The sequence below is a fragment of the Hyperolius riggenbachi genome, chromosome 9, assembly GCF_040937935.1.
Source record: "Hyperolius riggenbachi isolate aHypRig1 chromosome 9, aHypRig1.pri, whole genome shotgun sequence".
Taxonomy (NCBI): Eukaryota; Metazoa; Chordata; class Amphibia; order Anura; family Hyperoliidae; genus Hyperolius; species Hyperolius riggenbachi.
Genome location: NC_090654.1, coordinates 53,016,551 through 53,035,420, shown reverse-complemented (window position 1 = coordinate 53,035,420; position 18,870 = coordinate 53,016,551). Strand labels below are relative to the sequence as shown.

Sequence of the window (18,870 nt, the reverse complement as noted above, 5' to 3'; positions counted from 1 at the left end):
TTATTGCAAGTTTCCTTCTGTTTTAAGAAGGCAAATTTCATTAACCCTTTAGCAGCCAATTATTTGGGTCTTGCAAGTGCTCAAGACCAATTTTATTCTAGCACATTTTTTTTATTTCTTATTTGTTACATTTCCTTGCTAATAATTACTAGTACTGCTGTAATGCATATTTATCGCCACTTGTCATTAGACGGCGGTGTGAGACAATAACAGAGGACCTCCGTTTGCGATGGTGACCTTGCCAGGTCGAGATCTTCTGCGCCAGCGCAAGAGCCGATCCATGTCTTGTGCACGTGCTCTGGAGTGTACTGCTCAGGCATAGAACTACTGCGCTTGCGCAGTACACTCCGGACCACGTGGACGTGACTTTGAGCGGCTCTCGCGCTGGCGCAGAAGATCCCGACCAGGCGAAGTTGCCATCGCTAATGGAGGGGACCCCAGGCCACCGTCTGGAAGCAGAGCTGCAACGAGGGACATGTTGGCTGGAGGAAGCCCCGGGTAAGTAGGTGTCATTTTTTTTTTCACAAGCTTGGACATTTCCTTTTAAAGTGAACCAGAGACGAAGCATCCTCATGTATTTTACCATATACAGGATCTTCTCAAAAAATTAGCATATTGTGATAAAGTTCATTATTTTCTGTAATGTACTGATAAACATTAGACTTTCATATATTTTAGATTTTTGTGGCTCTGCTCCGGAATCATTATAGCTGAGTCATTATAGCAAAGCCAGACTGAATGCTCAGTCGGGGATTTTATCAGGGCTCATAAGAAGCAATCTGAACAGTAAATAATGAAACAGAGAGCAGGGTAGGTGTTTTCTCTAATGTTTCCACTGATATATATGGTAAAATACATGAGGATGCTTCATCTCTGGTTCACTTTAAAGAGAACCTGTACTGAGTAAAATTATTTAAAATAAACACATGAGGTAGTTTCAAATGAACATTACATAGTTACCTTGCCATCAGTTCCTCTCAGAAGCTCACCATTTTCTTCTTACAGTGATCCCTTCCAGTTCTGACAACATTTTGTCAGAACTGAAATATATCAGTTGCTGTCAGTTACAGCTGAGAGGAGAACTGATGTGTCCATGTTTCCCTATGGCTCAAGTAGGTAATGTTACAGTTTAACTGTGTGCTGACCAGAAAGCTGTTATGGTGTAATGACTATTTTCAAAATGGAGGACGGAGAATTCCATTGATCACAGTGGACAAACAAGACGCAGGAGAGGAAAAATAGATTGAGGAGTAGACTACACAGGAGGTAAGTATGACTTGTGTATGTTTATTTTGACTTTTAATTTTCAGTTCAGGTTTTCTTTAAGCCTTGGTATAGTTTACAAATAAATAAATAGGGCAGCCTCCATATCACTCTCTGTTCAGGTGTACTTTAAGAAATGCTATGATGAAAGCATTTTGGGTTTGCAGATGTATGAAGGCATTCTCTGTGTGTGTTTACAGGTCTACGACACCTCAGATGGAAACCTAATTCAGCCATTAAAGGGACATAAGGATGCGGTATATTGTGTAGCATATGCTAAAGATGGTAAATCACTACATCACTATATCATGCACTATTTTTTTGTAATATATTCTTTAGGTGTTTAACAGAATTCTTCCATTTAAGTAGCTTTTAATCAGCAGACAAACAAGTCTTTTTATTAGATTGGATTGTGAATATTGGCTACTGTGTAGTACACTAACCCTTAACATTTTGAATAATTTTAATATTATAGACAGCCTTTAAATTGAGGCAGAACAAATAAAGCTTTCCCTGTGAAATATATAATATTCTACCCTTTCATTACAGGTAAGAGATTTGCTTCGGGATCTGCAGATAAAGTCATTGTGATCTGGACCTCCAAACTGGAAGGCATTCTAAAATATACGTGAGTGGACTGTATTGACAGATATAGCGGTATATAGAAGACTAGCCGACCCGCGTCGTAGCATACGCCGCATCTTCTATCTATCTAATAGAGTACGTGCCTCAACCTTGAAGCAAGAAGAATAAAGGTGGGTACACACATCAGATAAAAGTCTTTGGAAAATCAAAGATCACAGACCAATTTTACCCCCTTCCATGTAGTATGAGAGCCATACCTACACCGTTTATTCTATGGAGCTGCACTCCCCATCAGACAGAAATCTTTGCAAGATGCTGCACACACAGATGCTGCACACATGCAACAGATCAGTATCTGCAAAATATCAGTACCTACAAAATACATTCATAGTCTATATCTGCAGATCTCATACACACCTTGTTTAACGGACAATCATCTGCAGATCAGATCAACCAGGATGGATCTTTGGATCTGCAGATGATTGTCTGATCTGCAGATGAATGTCCGTCAAACAAGGTGTGTATTATGCTGGGCATACATGGTACGTTTTCTACCGTGTAATCGAGCCGCTGGCTCGATTCCCGCTCGTCCCCGCGGGCGCCCGGATCGATTCCTGCTCGTCCCCGCGAGCACTTTCTTATTTTCCACTCATTTCTTCTTTTGTCCTGCCCGCCGGTATCGAGCGCAGAATCGATCCGGCGGGGTATTGGGCACGTCGGAAATTATCAATCGAGCCATCAGCGGCTCGATTACATGGTAGAAAACATACTGTGTATGCCCAGCATGAGATCTGCAGATATCATAGACTATGAATGCATTTTGCAGAAACTGATTTTTGCAGGAACAGCTCTTTTGCAGATACTGATCTGTTGCATGTGTACAGCATCTTTGTGTGCAGCATCTTGCAGAAAATTTTATCTGATGGGGAGTTCAGCTCAATAGAATAGACTGTGTAGGTATGGCTCTCATACTACATGGAAGGGGGTAACATTGGTCTGTGATATTTCATTTTCCAAAGACTTTTATCTGATGTGTGTACCCACCTTTCGGCTTTCCATTAGAAAATGTATGCGTGCTCAAACTCCAAGTTTAACCCTAGCAAGTCTGGCTTTCCAAATCTGGCCTAATTGGCTATTCATGAGGCAATGGTCATGGAAATATGCCTTTGCTTTCGCATGCCAAACTATGCAGGGTCAAAAAACCAATACTGCAAAGCGGTCGCCCTGCGGGAATAAGTTCATGCTACATTAGCACTATCCAGGAGCGCCACGGGGAGGATTCCCAATGCCCCCCTTTTTTTTACAACCGGGGGGACCGCAGGGTCCCAGGCTCTCTCACTGCCTAGGAACCACAGTGGCACCCCGGAGGGGGAGGCTGGGTGGCGCAGCCGCCCCCCCCCCCCCCCCAAGTGTGGCCAGCACCAGGGAGAGCCGTCCGCACCCACCTCCCAATATTAAAAACAGGCACTTACCTTAACGTCCATTGCGTTCTGCTACATGCGCATTCATTTTCTCATGGAAAGCATTTATTGCAGTTTGTATCCTTTGGAGGCAGGTGGTGGATGGCTTGCTCCGGCAATGTGAGCCCTGGAGTTAGTTGTCTGTGCTTGTCCTCCTCCCCCCCCCCCCCCCCCCCCGGAGTGCTGTATGTGAGCCAGCCCTGAGCTCTAAAGCTCGGGGTGACCCATGCTTCACTCCTTTCTCATGTGGTGCCCCCAAGTTAATGCGCATGTAGCAGAACGCAATGGACGTTAGGTAAGTGCCTGTTTCTAATATTGGGAGGTGGGTGCAGACGGCTCTCCCGGCGCTGGCCACGCTTGGGGGGAGGGGGGTGTCGCCTGCACCACTTAGCCTCCCCCTCCGGGGTGCCGCTGTGGTTCCCAGGCAGTGAGAGAGCCTGGGACCCGCAGTCCCCCTGGTTGTATAAAAAGGGGGGCATTGGGAATCCTCCCTGTATAGTGGGTCTCCTGGATAGTGCTAATGTAGCATGTAGCAGTTTCGCATCGAAAATCCCATTTTCGTTTTTGGCGAATTTTCACGAAAATCTTCAGAAATATTTGCGTTTTCGACCAGCATCGAAAATTCATTGTATGCGGATGCTTATACCCTTATGCGGAAAAATGTCCACAATAATCCGCATGGAAATTCAGTCTATGCGGACGTTTATACGGAAAAATGTCCGCAATAATGCGCAAGAAACTTCTCTGAATGCGGACGCTAATGCCCTTATGCGGAAAATGTCAGCAATAATACGCAAGTAACGTGAAAATGACTGGCATTAGGCGAAAATTAACGCGAAAAAATTAGATGGAAAATTTGCCTGTCAAAACGAAATTAGGCGAAAATTCGGCAAAAAATATTCGAAACAAATTTTTGCATTTTCGCTCATCACTGGCATGTAGCAGGGCGACCGCTTTGCGGTATTGTTTTTTTGACCCTGCATAGTTTGGCACGCAAAAGCAAATTTGCATGAGCATTGCCTCATGAATAGCCAATTAAGCCAGATTTGCAAAGCCAGACTTGCTAGGGTAGGCCTCTTTTCCATGGACAGTTGATAGGCAGTAAAATGCCTCTCAAACTCTTACAACTGCTCACTACTGCCCGGTAACAGCTTGCTGCTGCCCGGTAACAGCTTGCTGCTGCCCGGTAACAGCTTGCTGCTGCCCGGTAACAGCTTGCTGCTGCCCAGTAACTGCTTGCTGCTGCTGCCCGGTAACTGCTTGCTGCTGCCGCCCGGTAACTGCTTGCTGCTGCCGCCCGGTAACTGCTTGCTGCTGCCGCCCGGTAACTGCTTGCTGCTGCCGCCCGGTAACTGCTTGCTGCTGCCGCCCGGTAACTGCTTGCTGCTGCCGCCCGGTAACTGCTTGCTGCTGCCGCCCGGTAACTGCTTGCTGCTGCCGCCCGGTAACTGCTTGCTGCTGCCGCCCGGTAACTGCTTGCTGCTGCCCGGTAACTGCTTGCTGCTGCCCGGTAACTGCTTGCTGAGCACACAGCTCAACAGTCCGTGGAAAAGAGGCCTTAAACTTGGTGTTTGAGCACGCATAAATTTTCTCATGCAAAGTACTTCTTCTTCTTGCTCGAAGGTTGAGGCACTTAGTCTATTATATATATAGATTTGTATCATCTAGTCTAAACTAAAAGGTTGCTAAATCAGTAATGTGTGTTAAAGTGAACTTGAACGCATGCACGGGACAGAAGGAAAACACAGATGAAACCGCCCTGTATCTATTTAGAGTTTAGTCTGTGTAATTCCCCCTCATCCGTGACTAATCACAACTGTAATTTGATCTCTCGGCTGTGTCAGCTCAGGAATCTTGGCAGTCTTAGGGAGACATAGATTGTTAACCCTATGTCTGCTTCCATGAAAGCAGGACGTAGACACATTGCAGATTTATTGCAGGATTTCTATTAGCTTCAACAAATAAATGTTTTTCTGTAAAGGCTAATATGGAACATTCTGAGTTCAAGTCTGCTGTAACCATTTTAGCCGCTTGGGCGTGATTGTCACATCCAAGCGGCTGCTGTTGCGTTCACGCCCCGTGTTGCCCCCCCATTAGCCCGGAGATCAATGAATGGGAACATGGTTTGCATTAATTGAACTAAGTCCCCGGTAGAAAGACCTTCTTATGAGAAGCGGCGGTCTTTCTGAGTAAAAGAAACAACACGTCCTACTTATACTTCCTGTAAGCGAGAGTGCTCGCTTACAGGATGGAATAAAAAAAATGACTGTGGCCAAATAGTAAAACTACATGTACATACATTTATTTAAACATAAAACGCAATAAATTACATTTAAAATTAACTGTTTACCCCCCACACCCAAAAAATACCCAAATAAAAAATTTGACTAAAAAATAAAAAACATACATAGCTACCTAAGGGTCTAAACTTTTTTTAATATGCATGTCAAGAGATTGTATTACTAATATTTTTTTAATTATAAGCTTGTAAATAGTGATGGATGCAAAACTGAAAAAAACACCTTTATTTCCAAATAAAATATTGGCACCATACATTGTGATAGGGACATAATTTAAATGGTGTAATAACCGGGACGAATGGGCAAATAAAATGTGTGGGTTTTAATAATGGTAGCATGTTCTATTTTAAAGCTATAATGGCAGAAAACGGTGAAATATTTTTTCCGTAATTTTCCTGTTAAAATGCATTTAGAAAAAAAGAATTCTTAGTAAAATGTACCACCCAAAGAACGCCTAATTGGTGGCGGAAAAAAACAAGATATAGATCAATTCTCAGGTTCTCATTGCATTGTGGGAAATAACAGCTTTTTCCAACTGCCAAGCAAGCAGCTCCCTGTGTGCATATACTTCAGACAGTAGTGGGAAACGAGTCAAGCGGGACGCATATGTGCGCGCATTGCGGGGGGTAGCAGCTGTGACCTAGCACCCGTTTTGTAATGGGTGGGCCTTTTTACTAGTTGAACTATAATGATTTAAAGTATACTTGACCTGAGGAAAAACTTCTTAAGGTAAGCATAGAGGTTACTGGATTGAAGTTGATCGACCTGCTTGGTCTTTGACAATCCTCAACAAGCCTTTAAAACTACTTGCGTCCCCAAGTAGTTGGGAAAACAACCACATCCTTATTATGTATGAGCATAATACTGAGGGCCACGAGTAAGTCTGTAGTCTTGCAGAGGAGTGTCAAAAACCTAGTTGGTTGAATCATGTCAACCGGGGATGGCGCAGGAACTACGGGACATAGCCTTCCCTCTGCTTAGGTGTGTATTTATCCTGAAGCAACTTTTCTCACTTCTGGTTAGCTTTATGACATTGTTCTAAACAGCAGCCATGACAAATATGCCTTGCTGGGCTGAAAATCAAACAGAAGTAGTGGCCATTTGAACTTTCCAGCACTAAAACCTTATATGAAGCCTTTCCTCACTCAGATAAAGCTTTTTACTTTTCAGGGAACAACTGAATTGAACAAGATGTTCCACAAGTTAATTTACATAGATAACACTTAGGCCTCTTTTCCACGGGCTGTTGAACTGTGTGCTCAGCAAGCAGTTACCAGGCAGCAGTGAGCAGTTACCAGGCAGCAGCAAGCAGTTACCAGGGAGCAATAAGCAGTTACCAGGCAGAAGTGAGTAGTTGTGAGAGTTCGAGAGGCATTTCACTGGCTATCAACAGTTTGTGGAAAAGAGGCCCAACTGTACTGGTAAATGGAGAGGGACTTCAGACAATTTCTTAATAGGGCTATTACTACATGTACCTGTGCTATTCTCATCATTTCACCTGTTACTTCAGGTATGCTTTAAGCACCAATACCTTTTGATTGTGCATTCATAACAACTTGTATCTTTCTTTCCTTCATTGATTAGGCACAATGACTCAGTCCAGTGTCTCTCCTACAACCCCGTCACCCACCAGCTGGCCTCCTGCTCTTCCAATGATTTTGGTGAGTTGATCGGTAGGGCTGCGACTCCTCAGGACCCTTTCACACTGGCGCGATGTGGTGCGGAAAATAGCCCCCCTGCTACCGCAGCCTAATGTAACCATTTTGGGAAGGTCATAATTCCCACGTTGTGGTAGGCTGCGCCAGAAGTGTCCAAAATAACGCTAGCACAGAACCATGTTATCGTGTGGCGATCTGCGTCGGCCCGGAAGTCATGTTATTCTATAGCAACGCAGTTTTCTTTTTTTAAAAAACTTGACGATGCGACATCATGGCACACATGCGCGGAAGCGTATTTTTACAATACGCTTCCGTGCACTTCCGCATAACCCGAAGCAGGAAGTAACCGTAAGCAAACATCACTTCCTGCTTGGAAGAGTCCTAGACAGGGAACACTGTGTACTACCGCCATGTTCCCTGAAGGCCTGTTTTTAGGCGGTGTGATGTGGCGTGATGGGCGCAAAGCACCGCATTGCTGACGCCAAAAAACCAGCCTCAGGTGTGTTTCATTGCAGGGTCATGTGCCAACCTTAGGGGTTAGGCACAAACAGCAGAGGGTTCTGTGTGAGAGTAGGAAGAGGTTAGGTCATAGTAAGATATCGGTAATATCTTTACTATATGAATTTAGTAGAGTATCAGTAAATGTACCCATATGCTACTACCGCTATCCTGCTGCCTTTTGAAATGAGCGTCTTTTTCAAATGTATGTCATTAAGGACCAGAGACTTTTTTTTTTTTTTTTGCTAGATTTTATGCCCATGATTACTGTGATTGGCTCACAGCGATCACAAGGTCAGGAGCCAATGAAATCGGACACTGCCTGGCGTACAGAGCTCAGCTGTCATAAAGGCAGCTTAGCGAGTGGCAGCAGCACCAGAGCAATGGGACTATGCAGCAGCATGTAATTGACATCTACACCCTGGCAGGGATAAGCGGCAGTACACAGGGTGTAGATTTCAAGTACCGAGGGCCGTAAGAGGATATACATTTCATAAAATATTTTCCTGGAGAATGTCTTGGGCGAGCGTTCTCATTATCGGTGTACCATTTAAACATTGATCTCATGACACAAGGCTCTCAGTGCCCTACCTGCAGCAGAGATAGGAGGAAGAAGAGAGTCCTGGCCCCATGGTCATGTGACTGCTCTGTAACATGTCACTAGTATAGATAGCTTGCTAGCACACTTAGGAGGATCTGTTTACAGGATTTCTGAAACCTTTCCAGTCAATCACTAAGAGCCTGCAGAGATGGTAACACCCACTTGGCGGGGATATGACGATGCCAGTATTTTGATTTTGTCGGTTGTCATTCTCTCACCTCCCTCTGTACTTGGGGAACAATTTATATTAAAGGACAACTGAAGTATGAGGTATATGGAGGCTGCCATATTTATTTTCTTTTAAAGAGGACCTGTAAGATAAAAAAAAAATCCCTTCTGGGGGATACTTACCGTACCTCGGAAGGGTCCTAACGAGGCTTCCCCCATCCTCTGGTGGCCCGGCAATTCAGCGCTGTAACCCCCCGAACAATGGCAAGGTAAATATTTACCTACATTGTATCAAGGTAGATGGGGGAGAGCTGGCAGGCACTCGGATAATGCTGAATGAAGCAGGTAAAGTAAATGTCCACCCAGGATGACTATGTGCTCAAGACTTGAAAGCAATAGTATGCAAAACATATGGAGGGGACAAAAAGAAGTCTGGCACTATAGTTTTAATGTCAGCGAATAATTAGCAGTGCAATGACATGATGCATAGATGAATCACATGGCATTCAAGTGCAGAAAATTGAATCATGCAGATGCTGAGGCGCTGTACCTGAGTGTGGGAGGTTGCAGATGTGGGCGCCAAGTGGTGCACGGCCTTACGACCGTTTCGCAGGGCAAAACGCCTGGCTTCTTCTGAGGAAGCCAGGCGTTTTCTGAGGAAGCCAGGCCTCAGAAGAAGCCAGGCGTTTTGCCCTGCGAAACGGTCGTAAGGCCGTGCACCACTTGGCGCCCACATCTGCAACCTCCCACACTCAGGTACAGCGCCTCAGCATCTGCATGATTCCATTTTCTGCACTTGAATGCCATGTGATTCATCTATGCATCATGTCATTGCACTACTAATTATTCGCTGACATTAAAACTATAGTGCCAGACTTCTTTTTGTCTCCTCCATATGTTAAATATTTACCTACAGTGATCCTGCGCACTCGCACTAGCGGCTCTTCGTTCGGGCTAAGGCGAAAATAGCCGAACCCGATCGTATCCGCTCTACTGCACAGGCACGAGTCCTTTGCACCTGCACAGTAGAGCGGATCGATCGGACTTGGCTATTTCTGCCTTACCTGAAGGAAGAGCCGCTACCTTTGCCTGCACAGGATCGCAGTAGGTAAATATTGGCTGGGCAGCCGCAGTTCTTGTGAGGATATGTTGGGGGAGCCGGCGCTGGATTCTCCCAGGCTACAGCCTCATTGGGACCCTGAGTCTTCCACCTCCTGAGGTAAGTTTCCCCCAGAGAAGTTTGTTCCTTACAGAGTGTCTTTAAGCAATACCAGTTGCCTGGCTGTCCTGCTGATCTTCTGCCTCTAATACTTTTAGCCATAGACCCTGAACAAGCATGCCATGCAGATCAGGTTTTTCTGACATTATTGTCAGATTTTACAAGATTAGCTGTATGCTTGCTTCTGGTGTGTTTCAGATACTACTGCAGACAAATAGATCAGAACGGCTGCCAGGCAACTGGTATTGTTTAAATGGAAATAAATATGGCAGCCTCCATATCCCTCTCACTTCAGTTGTCCTTTAAAGAGGAACTCCAGTGAAAACAATGTAATAAAAAAAGTGCTTCATTTTTACAATAATTATGTATAAATGATTTAGTCATTGTTTCTCATTGTAAAATCTTTCCTCTCCCTAATTTACATTCTGACATTTATCACATGGTGAAATTTTTACTGCTGGCAGGTGATGTCAATGGAAGAAGATGCTGCTTGCTTTTTTTGGCACTTGGAAACAGCTGTAAACCGCTATTTCCCACAATGCAATGAGGTTCACAAAACTGTCAGGACCTGTGGGAGAGGTTTCACCACAATATCAGCCATACAGACAGATTTATCATGGGAGAGGGGGTATCAGCTACTGATTGGGATGGAGTTGAATTCTTGCTTATGGTTTCACTTTAAGCACTGGGGTGTTCACTTCCGTAGAGCATCTGAGTTCCACTGGTTTGTTTTTTTTCTTTTTCATGCTTTGTTTTTCTGCTTCTCAGGTCTGTGGTCTCCAGAGCAGAAATCTGTCTCAAAACACAAAGTGAGCAGCAAGATCACCTGCTGCAGGTAAGTGTCTCTCTCTGGATGTACTGCAGAAACAGATGCTTTCATAGCCATGCATAAAACAAAGAAGGGAAAGTGCTCACTCCCAGGCAGCACCTGGTAATATAAATGATCTGCAAGATAAACCTTATACAAACATCCAATTTTGATTAGCCATTCTTGAATCTGGTCTTAGGGTAGGAACACACTAGGCGGGAAAGGTAGCGTTTTGCTGCATACGCTTTTGTGCGTTTTTAGTACCTTTTTCTGTGCGTTTGCGGTTCGCATATACAAATTGCACATGCGTTTTCTATGCTTTTTTTTATGCGTTTTATGCAAATCACTAGGAAGTCAACAGTAAGGCTGCATTTCTACTTGTGCGGTGCGAATCGGCGCGGTAAAAATTTGCATGCGGATGCGAATTTCGCATGCGGGTCTATGCGAATTTTCACGCGATTTTTCATACGAATTCGCATGGATGACGAGGTATGCGAATGTAGCCATGGCAGTGCTGGTGTGCTTTTCTATTGTTTCTATGCAAATTCACATGAAAATTCGCATACCCAAACCTCATGCGAATTTCCTATTAAATACATTGTATGCGATTCGCATAGCGGTATGCGGCATGCGAATTCTGATGGCTCTCCCATGCGAATTTTTTCTGCACAGAAAAACGCAAAGGAATCCTGACAAGTGGAAACAGTCCCATGCACTTGTATTGCTATGCGAATTTGCATGCGAAAAACGCATGCGAATTCGCGATAGTGGAAATGGGCCCTCAGTGGAAATACATCATCAAACTTGTTTTTTTTTTTTTTTTTTAAAACGCACACAAAATTGAAAATGCACTAGGATGCAATGCCTCTGCATAGCCATTGACTTTCATTATGTGCGTTTGAGATGTGTTTAAATAAAATGTGCAACTAGACCAGCATTTCTATAGAATCGATCGATCAGAAATCGATTCCATCAAATCTATTGTTCGATCGATTTGCAGCCGATTTGATCCATCTGACAGGATGGAAAATCTCAGTCGATCGGCTGCTGGCAGCAGATCGCTGGCCCATAGAGTTGCATTGGATCTAATGGTCCAATAATGCATTTAGATAGATTTCCAATAGATTTTATTCTGTATTCTACTGGAAATCTGTTCCTAGTGTGTGGCACACCTCACATAGATTCCTGTCAGATTTGACTTGACAGGCATCTGACAGAAATCAATCTGATGGTGGAATCTACTGCAAATCTATAAAGGTGGCCATACACATAGATTTGCAGCAGATTTGACCATCAGATAGATTTCTGTCAAATGTCTGTCAAGTCAAATCTGACAGGAATCTATCTGATGTATGCCACACACTAGGAACAGATTTCCAATAGATTTCAGAATGAAATCTATTAGAAATAGATCTTAATGCATTATTGGACCATTAAATCCAATGCAACTCTATGGGCCAGCGATCTGCTGCCAGCAGCAGATCAACCTAGATTTTCTGTCAAGTCAGATGGATTAAATTGGTCACAAATCGATCGATCGGCTGATTCGATCGATGGCTGAAATCGACCAGTGTATGGACCACCTTAGTCATCACAGGGAAAGCTCCCAGAACAGTAATGGAGTTGCATAAGTAGATCAGGGAAGCCTGTGAACTATCCACAGCATCCCTTTACTGAGGTAAGTATCTAACTTTCTCTTTTGAATTAACTTCAAGTGACAGGTACGCTTTAACTAATAAGTGGTTTCAGCTGGATTCAAAAATTCCTGTTGTCATATTTAGTTCTAAGCAGGGGCGTAACTATAAATCATGGAGCCCCCCCAGCAAAACGTTGATATGGCCCCCAATGTTCACACCCTTTCCCTTGCCTCCCCTTGTGACCCTCACAGCCTGGGGGCCCATCTCACAAGGGTCATAATACAAGTGTGGCCATCATAATCTTCACACCCATAACAAGTGTAGCCACAAAACACCTGATCTGAAGGGTGGACCCCTTTATCGGAGGGAGTGAAATCGTAGTTGGGGCCCACTTACAGCTCTGGGCCCACCTGCAGTCACTGCTCCCCTCTAGTTACTCCCTGAGTTAAAAAGGGAACTTGGGCTCCGATGGACAATACACAAAATCGATGGACGTATGTCTTTTTTTCAACCAAAATAACTATGTAACACTTATAATAAGTTGTTCATGATCACCTTTTATTTGTTATGTAATTGTTATTGCTTTTTTCACTTGAAAAAAAGAAGGATACATCTAAATTCTCATGATAACATTTTGTGAGCCTCACTGTGCTATGATCTCTGTTTGCAGCTGGACAAATGACGGCCAGTATCTGGCTCTGGGGATGTTTAATGGCGTGGTGAGCATCAGGAACAAGAACGGAGAGGAGAAGGTGAAGATTGAACGCCCCGGGGGAGCCCTGTCTCCTGTGTGGTCCATAAGCTGGAATCCTTCCAAGTGAGTTGTCACAGACATGGTAACCGAACAGCTGTACTGATCTACAGCTGTACTGATCTAACCTGCTAGCTGTATAGGTGATCTAACCTGCTAGCTGTATAGGTGATCTAACCTGGTAACTGCAGAGGTGATCTAACCTGCTAGCTGCAGAGGTGATCTAACCTGCTAGCTGCAGAGGTGATCTAACCTGCTAACTGCAGAGGTGATCTAACCTGGTAACTGCAGAGGTGATCTAACCTGGTAACTGCATAGGTGATCTAACCTGCTAGCTGCATAGGTGATCTAACCTGCTAGCTGCAGAGGTGATCTAACCTGGTAACTGCAGAGGTGATCTAACCTGGTAACTGCAGAGGTGATCTAACTTGCTAACTGCAGAGGTGATCTAACTTGCTAACTGCAGAGGTGATCTAACCTGCTAACTGCAGAGGTGATCTAACCTGCTAGCTGCAGTGGTGATCTAACCTGCTAGCTGCAGTGGTGATCTAACCTGCTAGCTGCAGTGGTGATCTAACCTGCTAGCTGCAGAGGTGATCTAACCTGCTAACTGCAGAGGTGATCTAACCTGCTAGCTGCAGAGGTGATCTAACATGCTAGCTGCAGAGGTGATCTAACATGCTAGCTGCAGAGGTTATCTAACCTGCTAGCTGCAGCGGTGATCTAACCTGCTAACTGCAGAGGTGATCTAACCTGCTAACTGCAGAGGTGATCTAACCTGCTAACTGCAGAGGTGATCTAACCTGCTAACTGCAGAGGTGATCTAACATGCTAGCTGCAGAGGTGATCTAACATGCTAGCTGCAGAGGTGATCTAACCTGCTAGCTGCAGAGGTGATCTACCCTGCTAGCTGCAGAGGCGATCTACCCTGTTAGCTGCAGAGGTGATCTACCCTGCTAACTGCAGAGGTGATCTGCCCTGCTAACTGCAGAGGTGATCTACCCTGCTAACTGCAGAGGTGATCTACCCTGCTAACTGCAGAGGTGATCTACCCTGCTAACTGCAGAGGTGATCTACCCTGCTAACTGCAGAGGTGATCTACCCTGCTAACTGCAGAGGTGATCTACCCTGCTAACTGCAGAGGTGATCTACCCTGCTAACTGCAGAGGTGATCTAACCTGCTAGCTGCAGAGGTGAACTAACCTGCTAGCTGCAGAGGTGATCTAACCTGCTAGCTGCAGTGGTGATCTAACCTGCTAGCTGCAGAGGTGATGTAACCTGCTAGCTGCAGAGGTGATGTAACCTGCTAGCTGCAGAGGTGATGTAACCTGCTAGCTGCAGAGGTGATGTAACCTGCTAGCTGCAGAGGTGATGTAACCTGCTAGCTGCAGAGGTGATGTAACCTGCTAGCTGCAGAGGTGATCTACCCTGCTAGCTGCAGAGGTGATCTAACCTGCTAGCTGCAGAGGTGATGTAACCTGCTAGCTGCAGAGGTGATGTAACCTGCTAGCTGCAGAGGGGATGTAACCTGCTAATTGCAGAGGTGATCTACCCTGCTAGCTGCAGAGGTGATCTACCCTGCTAGCTGCAGAGGTGATCTAACCTGCTAGCTGCAGAGGTGATCTAACCTGCTAGCTGCAGAGGTGATCTACCCTGCTAGCTGCAGAGGTGATCTACCCTGCTAGCTGCAGAGGTGATCTAACCTGCTAGCTGCAGAGGTGATCTAACCTGCTAATTGCAGAGGTCCCCCAACTGCAGAGGAAGTTTCTGCATGCATGCCAGAATAAAGATGTATACGCGGTTCCATTTTTGTTTAATAAACTATTGATTTGATAGAATTTTCCTTCATGACCAATTATTATTGACTTATTATTATAGATTAACATGACTTCAAAATATTCCGTGCAGGGCCAGTTCTTACGTTGTTGCTGCCTGAAGCAAGTTTACCTGCCCCTGTTCAGTACAAGCAAGAACAGTCATTTGGGATGGGCGTTATCTAGAGTACTGTGCATTGCTGTACAGCTCACATGTCTTTATTTTGGTTACAGGCATTTACTGGAAGAATAAATATTGATCTGGCTTTTTATAATTCTCAAGCATTGCAGTAGTGAGATGTCTGCACTAGAGCACTATAGCACTCTCTGGTTATAGCTAGGGTAGTCTCAGTCCTCTTGCTACACTTTCTGTAACCAGGGACATAATGAGAAATGACTAGGCCCCCCTGCAAAACTTTGGATGAGGTCCCCTTTATTCGCACCTCTGATCCACCTCTTCAGTGCCTCTTCTACACCCCTTTAAATGCCTCATCTGTATCACCTTTTCCCCAAGGTCCTCATTTGAATCCCCAGCTGCATCTGCAGAGGGAGGTCTGACATGACACCGCCTGCTTCTTATGACAACACAGCAGTATCGTGGATCCCATTGGCTTACAGCAGCAGTTGCACGGTGCAACCTACCCTGCCTATGTCTGTCATCCAGCCAACTTTATTTATTTGTTATCTTTAGGTAGATAAGTCCTTCAGGTGCTCATAATAGTGTCCCAGGCTATATATTGATGGCCAATCAGAAATTTCCAACGCAACATGACAGGGACCCATAGACTTTCATTGCTCTTGCGTTACCCTGCGTGCAGAAAGCATAATGCAACGCGCCTAAGTATTTAAGGGCCCTTAATCTCATGAGAGCAGTTTTTTTATGTTAATTCAACTCTCATACTGACAAATGATGACGTATTGAACTCTTTAGCTGTTCCCTGGGCTCACAAGTGTTTATCTCAAGCAGACATAAGTTTTATGAGCTCTAATTAGTGATCAGTGAGAGTTATGCTGCTGTCTGACTTCTCTCAGAGGCAATGCCATTTATAGCCCTGGATTATTAACTCTTTCAGTGGGCGGAGAAGTTTTATGTGGGATTGGTACCAGGGCCACCATCAGAAATTTTGGGGCCCCTCACACATCATCAGGCCAGGGCCCCCCCTCCCCCTTGTTGCTGTGCCCGCCCACTTGCCACCCCACCCCCATGTCCGTGCTCAAAGTGCGCCATGGCGAAAAATGTGCATGGCTCCGACACTGAAGAAAGCATGCACAGCGTGATGCTGCAAAAAGTGGGCGTGACCATGGCATGTTGTGGGTGGCCAGGTATAGGTGGTGCCCCAGTATAGGCAGCTAGGTATAGGTGGTTTCAGCCCCAGTATAGGTAGCCAGGAATAGGTGGTGGCCCAGTATAGGTAGCCAGGTACAGGTGGTGCCCTCAGTATAGGTAGCCAAGTATAGGTGGTGCCCCGGTATAGGTAGCTAGGTATAGGTGGTGGCCCAAGTATAGAAAGTCTGCTGTACCGGGCTCACTCATCTGCTCCCCACGTTCAAGCTGGAATGTGGTGTGCTGGTTAGTGGACCATAGGCCTGCAGCTAGCACATGCGGCCCTTCCAGCGCGTTGAGGGGGGCCCAGGGCCCCGTGAAGCTCTGGGCCGATCACTGCAGTATCAGTTGTCTCCCCCTGATGGCTGCCCTGATTGGTACTGCGCATACACTTGTTTATCTCATCATTTTACATGTCACTTTAGGTTTAGTGTTCTTATACATAAATGCATTGAAAATGTTTTATTCTAGGGTCTTCTAATCAACAATGCAAAAAACCTGCTTTATGGATTTTAGCTAAGATTTAAAATATTGCCATGTTCCGGCCATTGTTTTTATACACTCATGTGCCCCTTGACTGTCCGAACCCTCCTACAGGACATGGGGCTCAATTAGCCAGGCAGCATGCCTGTATAGTATTCAATCCATAACTGTCACCTGAAATATTCAATAAACATTATTCCAGATGGCAACCATTAAAAATGTTTGTGTGGTTTTAAGTTTTGGGATTTTGCTTATTATGACATTTTAATTGCTCTGACCTAGGGAGGTAAAGAGTCGACCCAATCACATTTTTACTGCTGGCAGGTGATGTCAGTGGAAGGAGATGCTGCATAAGTATCCAGCAGCCAGAGGCTTTGATTGGCTCAGTTTAATTCCCTCCACGGGTCAGCAGTGATAGTGTGTTACTTGCTGGTATGACTTTATTGGATTGCAGTTCTGAACAAGGGGCTAAATCTCATGCTTTACCTTTAGGGATGAACACAATGACATCCTGGCAGTGGCTGACTGGGGTAAAAAACTCTCCTTCTACCAACTCAGCGGGAAGCAGGTACTGCTGGGAAATCTTGTTTCTGTGTTACAAAAGCGGGATTTTTCTACACTGTTGCCTACATGTAAGCTGCTGATCTATACACAAACGTCGGTGTGAATGCTCACGTTTCTGTGAATATTTATTTCTTCATATCAGGTTGGCAAGGACAAGGTTCTGGGGTTTGATCCCTGTTGCGTCAGTTATTTCTCCAAAGGAGAATACATCGTCCTGGGCGGATCTGACAAGCAGGTGTCTCTATTCACCAAAGACGGGGTGCGGCTGGGCGCTATCGGGGAGCAGAACTCCTGGGTGTGGACCTGCAAGGTCAAACCCGACTCCAACTATGTGGTAAGCTAAAGGATATTTCAGCGCAAGATGAGAACTGGTAGTGTTGCCCTTAGCAGCCAATCATAGTCCGCCTGGGATGTTGGTAGCATTTATTACAACATTAGAGCTAAATGTAATGGGCCTCTACCAGCCACACAGAGAGTTCCTTCCAGCGTACATGAAGCCAGTAGCTTGTCAGTGACACATGCATGTATTATTATTATTATGCATGTAGGAATATAATGTATTATGTCCTCCAGGTGGTCGGGTGTCAGGATGGTACAATCGCCTTCTACCAGCTCATCTTCAGCACAGTGCATGGTCTCTACAAGGACAGATATGCCTTCAGAGACTGCATGACTGATGTCATTGTGCAGCACCTCATCACTGAGCAAAAAGGTAATGCAAGTGGCCCTAATGTATTCATATCTGCTGAAGTACAAAGGTTATAGTCTATTTTTCTCAAAGGACTAGTAAAACAGAAGCATTTTACTTGTCCTGCTACATTGGTGGCTGATAACCTAAAGGCAAGCAAAGGGGGAGGCAGAGATAACATAAGTTGGCCCCTGCATGTGGTACTGCAGTTACAGCCTGCATGTTGCATGGAATTAACAACTGTAGAGAGCTTCGGAGGCCACAAGAAAAAGCTTGGAGGGCCGCCTTTGGCCCCCGGTCTGGACTTTGGCTATCCCTGGTGTATATAGATAAGCTGCAGCCTGCCCTGATCTCTGCTTGAATATTGGGATTTGAAGCTATCCAACTGCTTCTACATGTTGTAACTACTGTATATACTCGCATATAAGCCAAGGTACCCATTTTTCCCTCAGAAACCAGGAAAAAGTGATTGACTCACGTATAAGCCCCATTTCCAATATAGCCCCCTCCACAGAAGCCAGATGTGCCCCCAGTACAAGTCAGCCCCCTCCCCATAGCCAGATGTGCCACAAGAACGATAGTTGTTTCTCAAGACGCCACTAGATGGGGTCATAGATATGATACAGTGAATGCCAAACAGGATGAATTCCCAATCATTGCACCGGTGACACGTTACTTGCACGCTCCGCTCCACAAGCCAGAGGGCAGAGATAGTCTTGAGCAGTGCACTCTGCACACCATGTTGCAGGGGATGGAGGGCACGGGCGCAGCAGGGAGCAAGCTGGTAATAGCAGGATCACTAGTGCACAATCCTTACTCTCCTCTGCCAATAACTAAACCTGTTCCGCTATCCGTTTTGCTCCACTGACTCGGATATAAGCTGAGAGGGTAACGTTATAGCAATTTTTTTTTTACGGACACAGCAGGGAGCGAGGTGGCAAAAGCAGAATTTCTAGTGCACGATCCTTACACTCCTCTGCAAGTAACAAAACCTGCTCCACCATCCGCTCTGCTCTACTGACTCACACATAAGCAGAGGGGGGAACTTT

The 18,870-nt window shown here is 45.2% G+C and overlaps 1 protein-coding gene across 3 annotated transcripts in view; it reads left to right on the top strand.

Annotated features, from left to right (window-relative positions):
- The window catches only part of IFT122 (intraflagellar transport 122), a 148,878-nt gene that overhangs the window by 33,176 nt on the left and 96,832 nt on the right, over nt 1–18,870 (top strand). For all 3 annotated transcript variants that reach the window (XM_068252766.1, XM_068252767.1, XM_068252765.1), the window contains 8 exons: nt 1,464–1,548; nt 1,813–1,891; nt 7,193–7,269; nt 10,521–10,587; nt 12,868–13,014; nt 17,062–17,137; nt 17,276–17,467; nt 17,707–17,845. In XM_068252766.1, the coding sequence (XP_068108867.1) occupies nt 1,464–1,548; nt 1,813–1,891; nt 7,193–7,269; nt 10,521–10,587; nt 12,868–13,014; nt 17,062–17,137; nt 17,276–17,467; nt 17,707–17,845 (862 nt within the window). The remainder of the gene's footprint in view (nt 1–1,463; nt 1,549–1,812; nt 1,892–7,192; nt 7,270–10,520; nt 10,588–12,867; nt 13,015–17,061; nt 17,138–17,275; nt 17,468–17,706; nt 17,846–18,870) is intronic.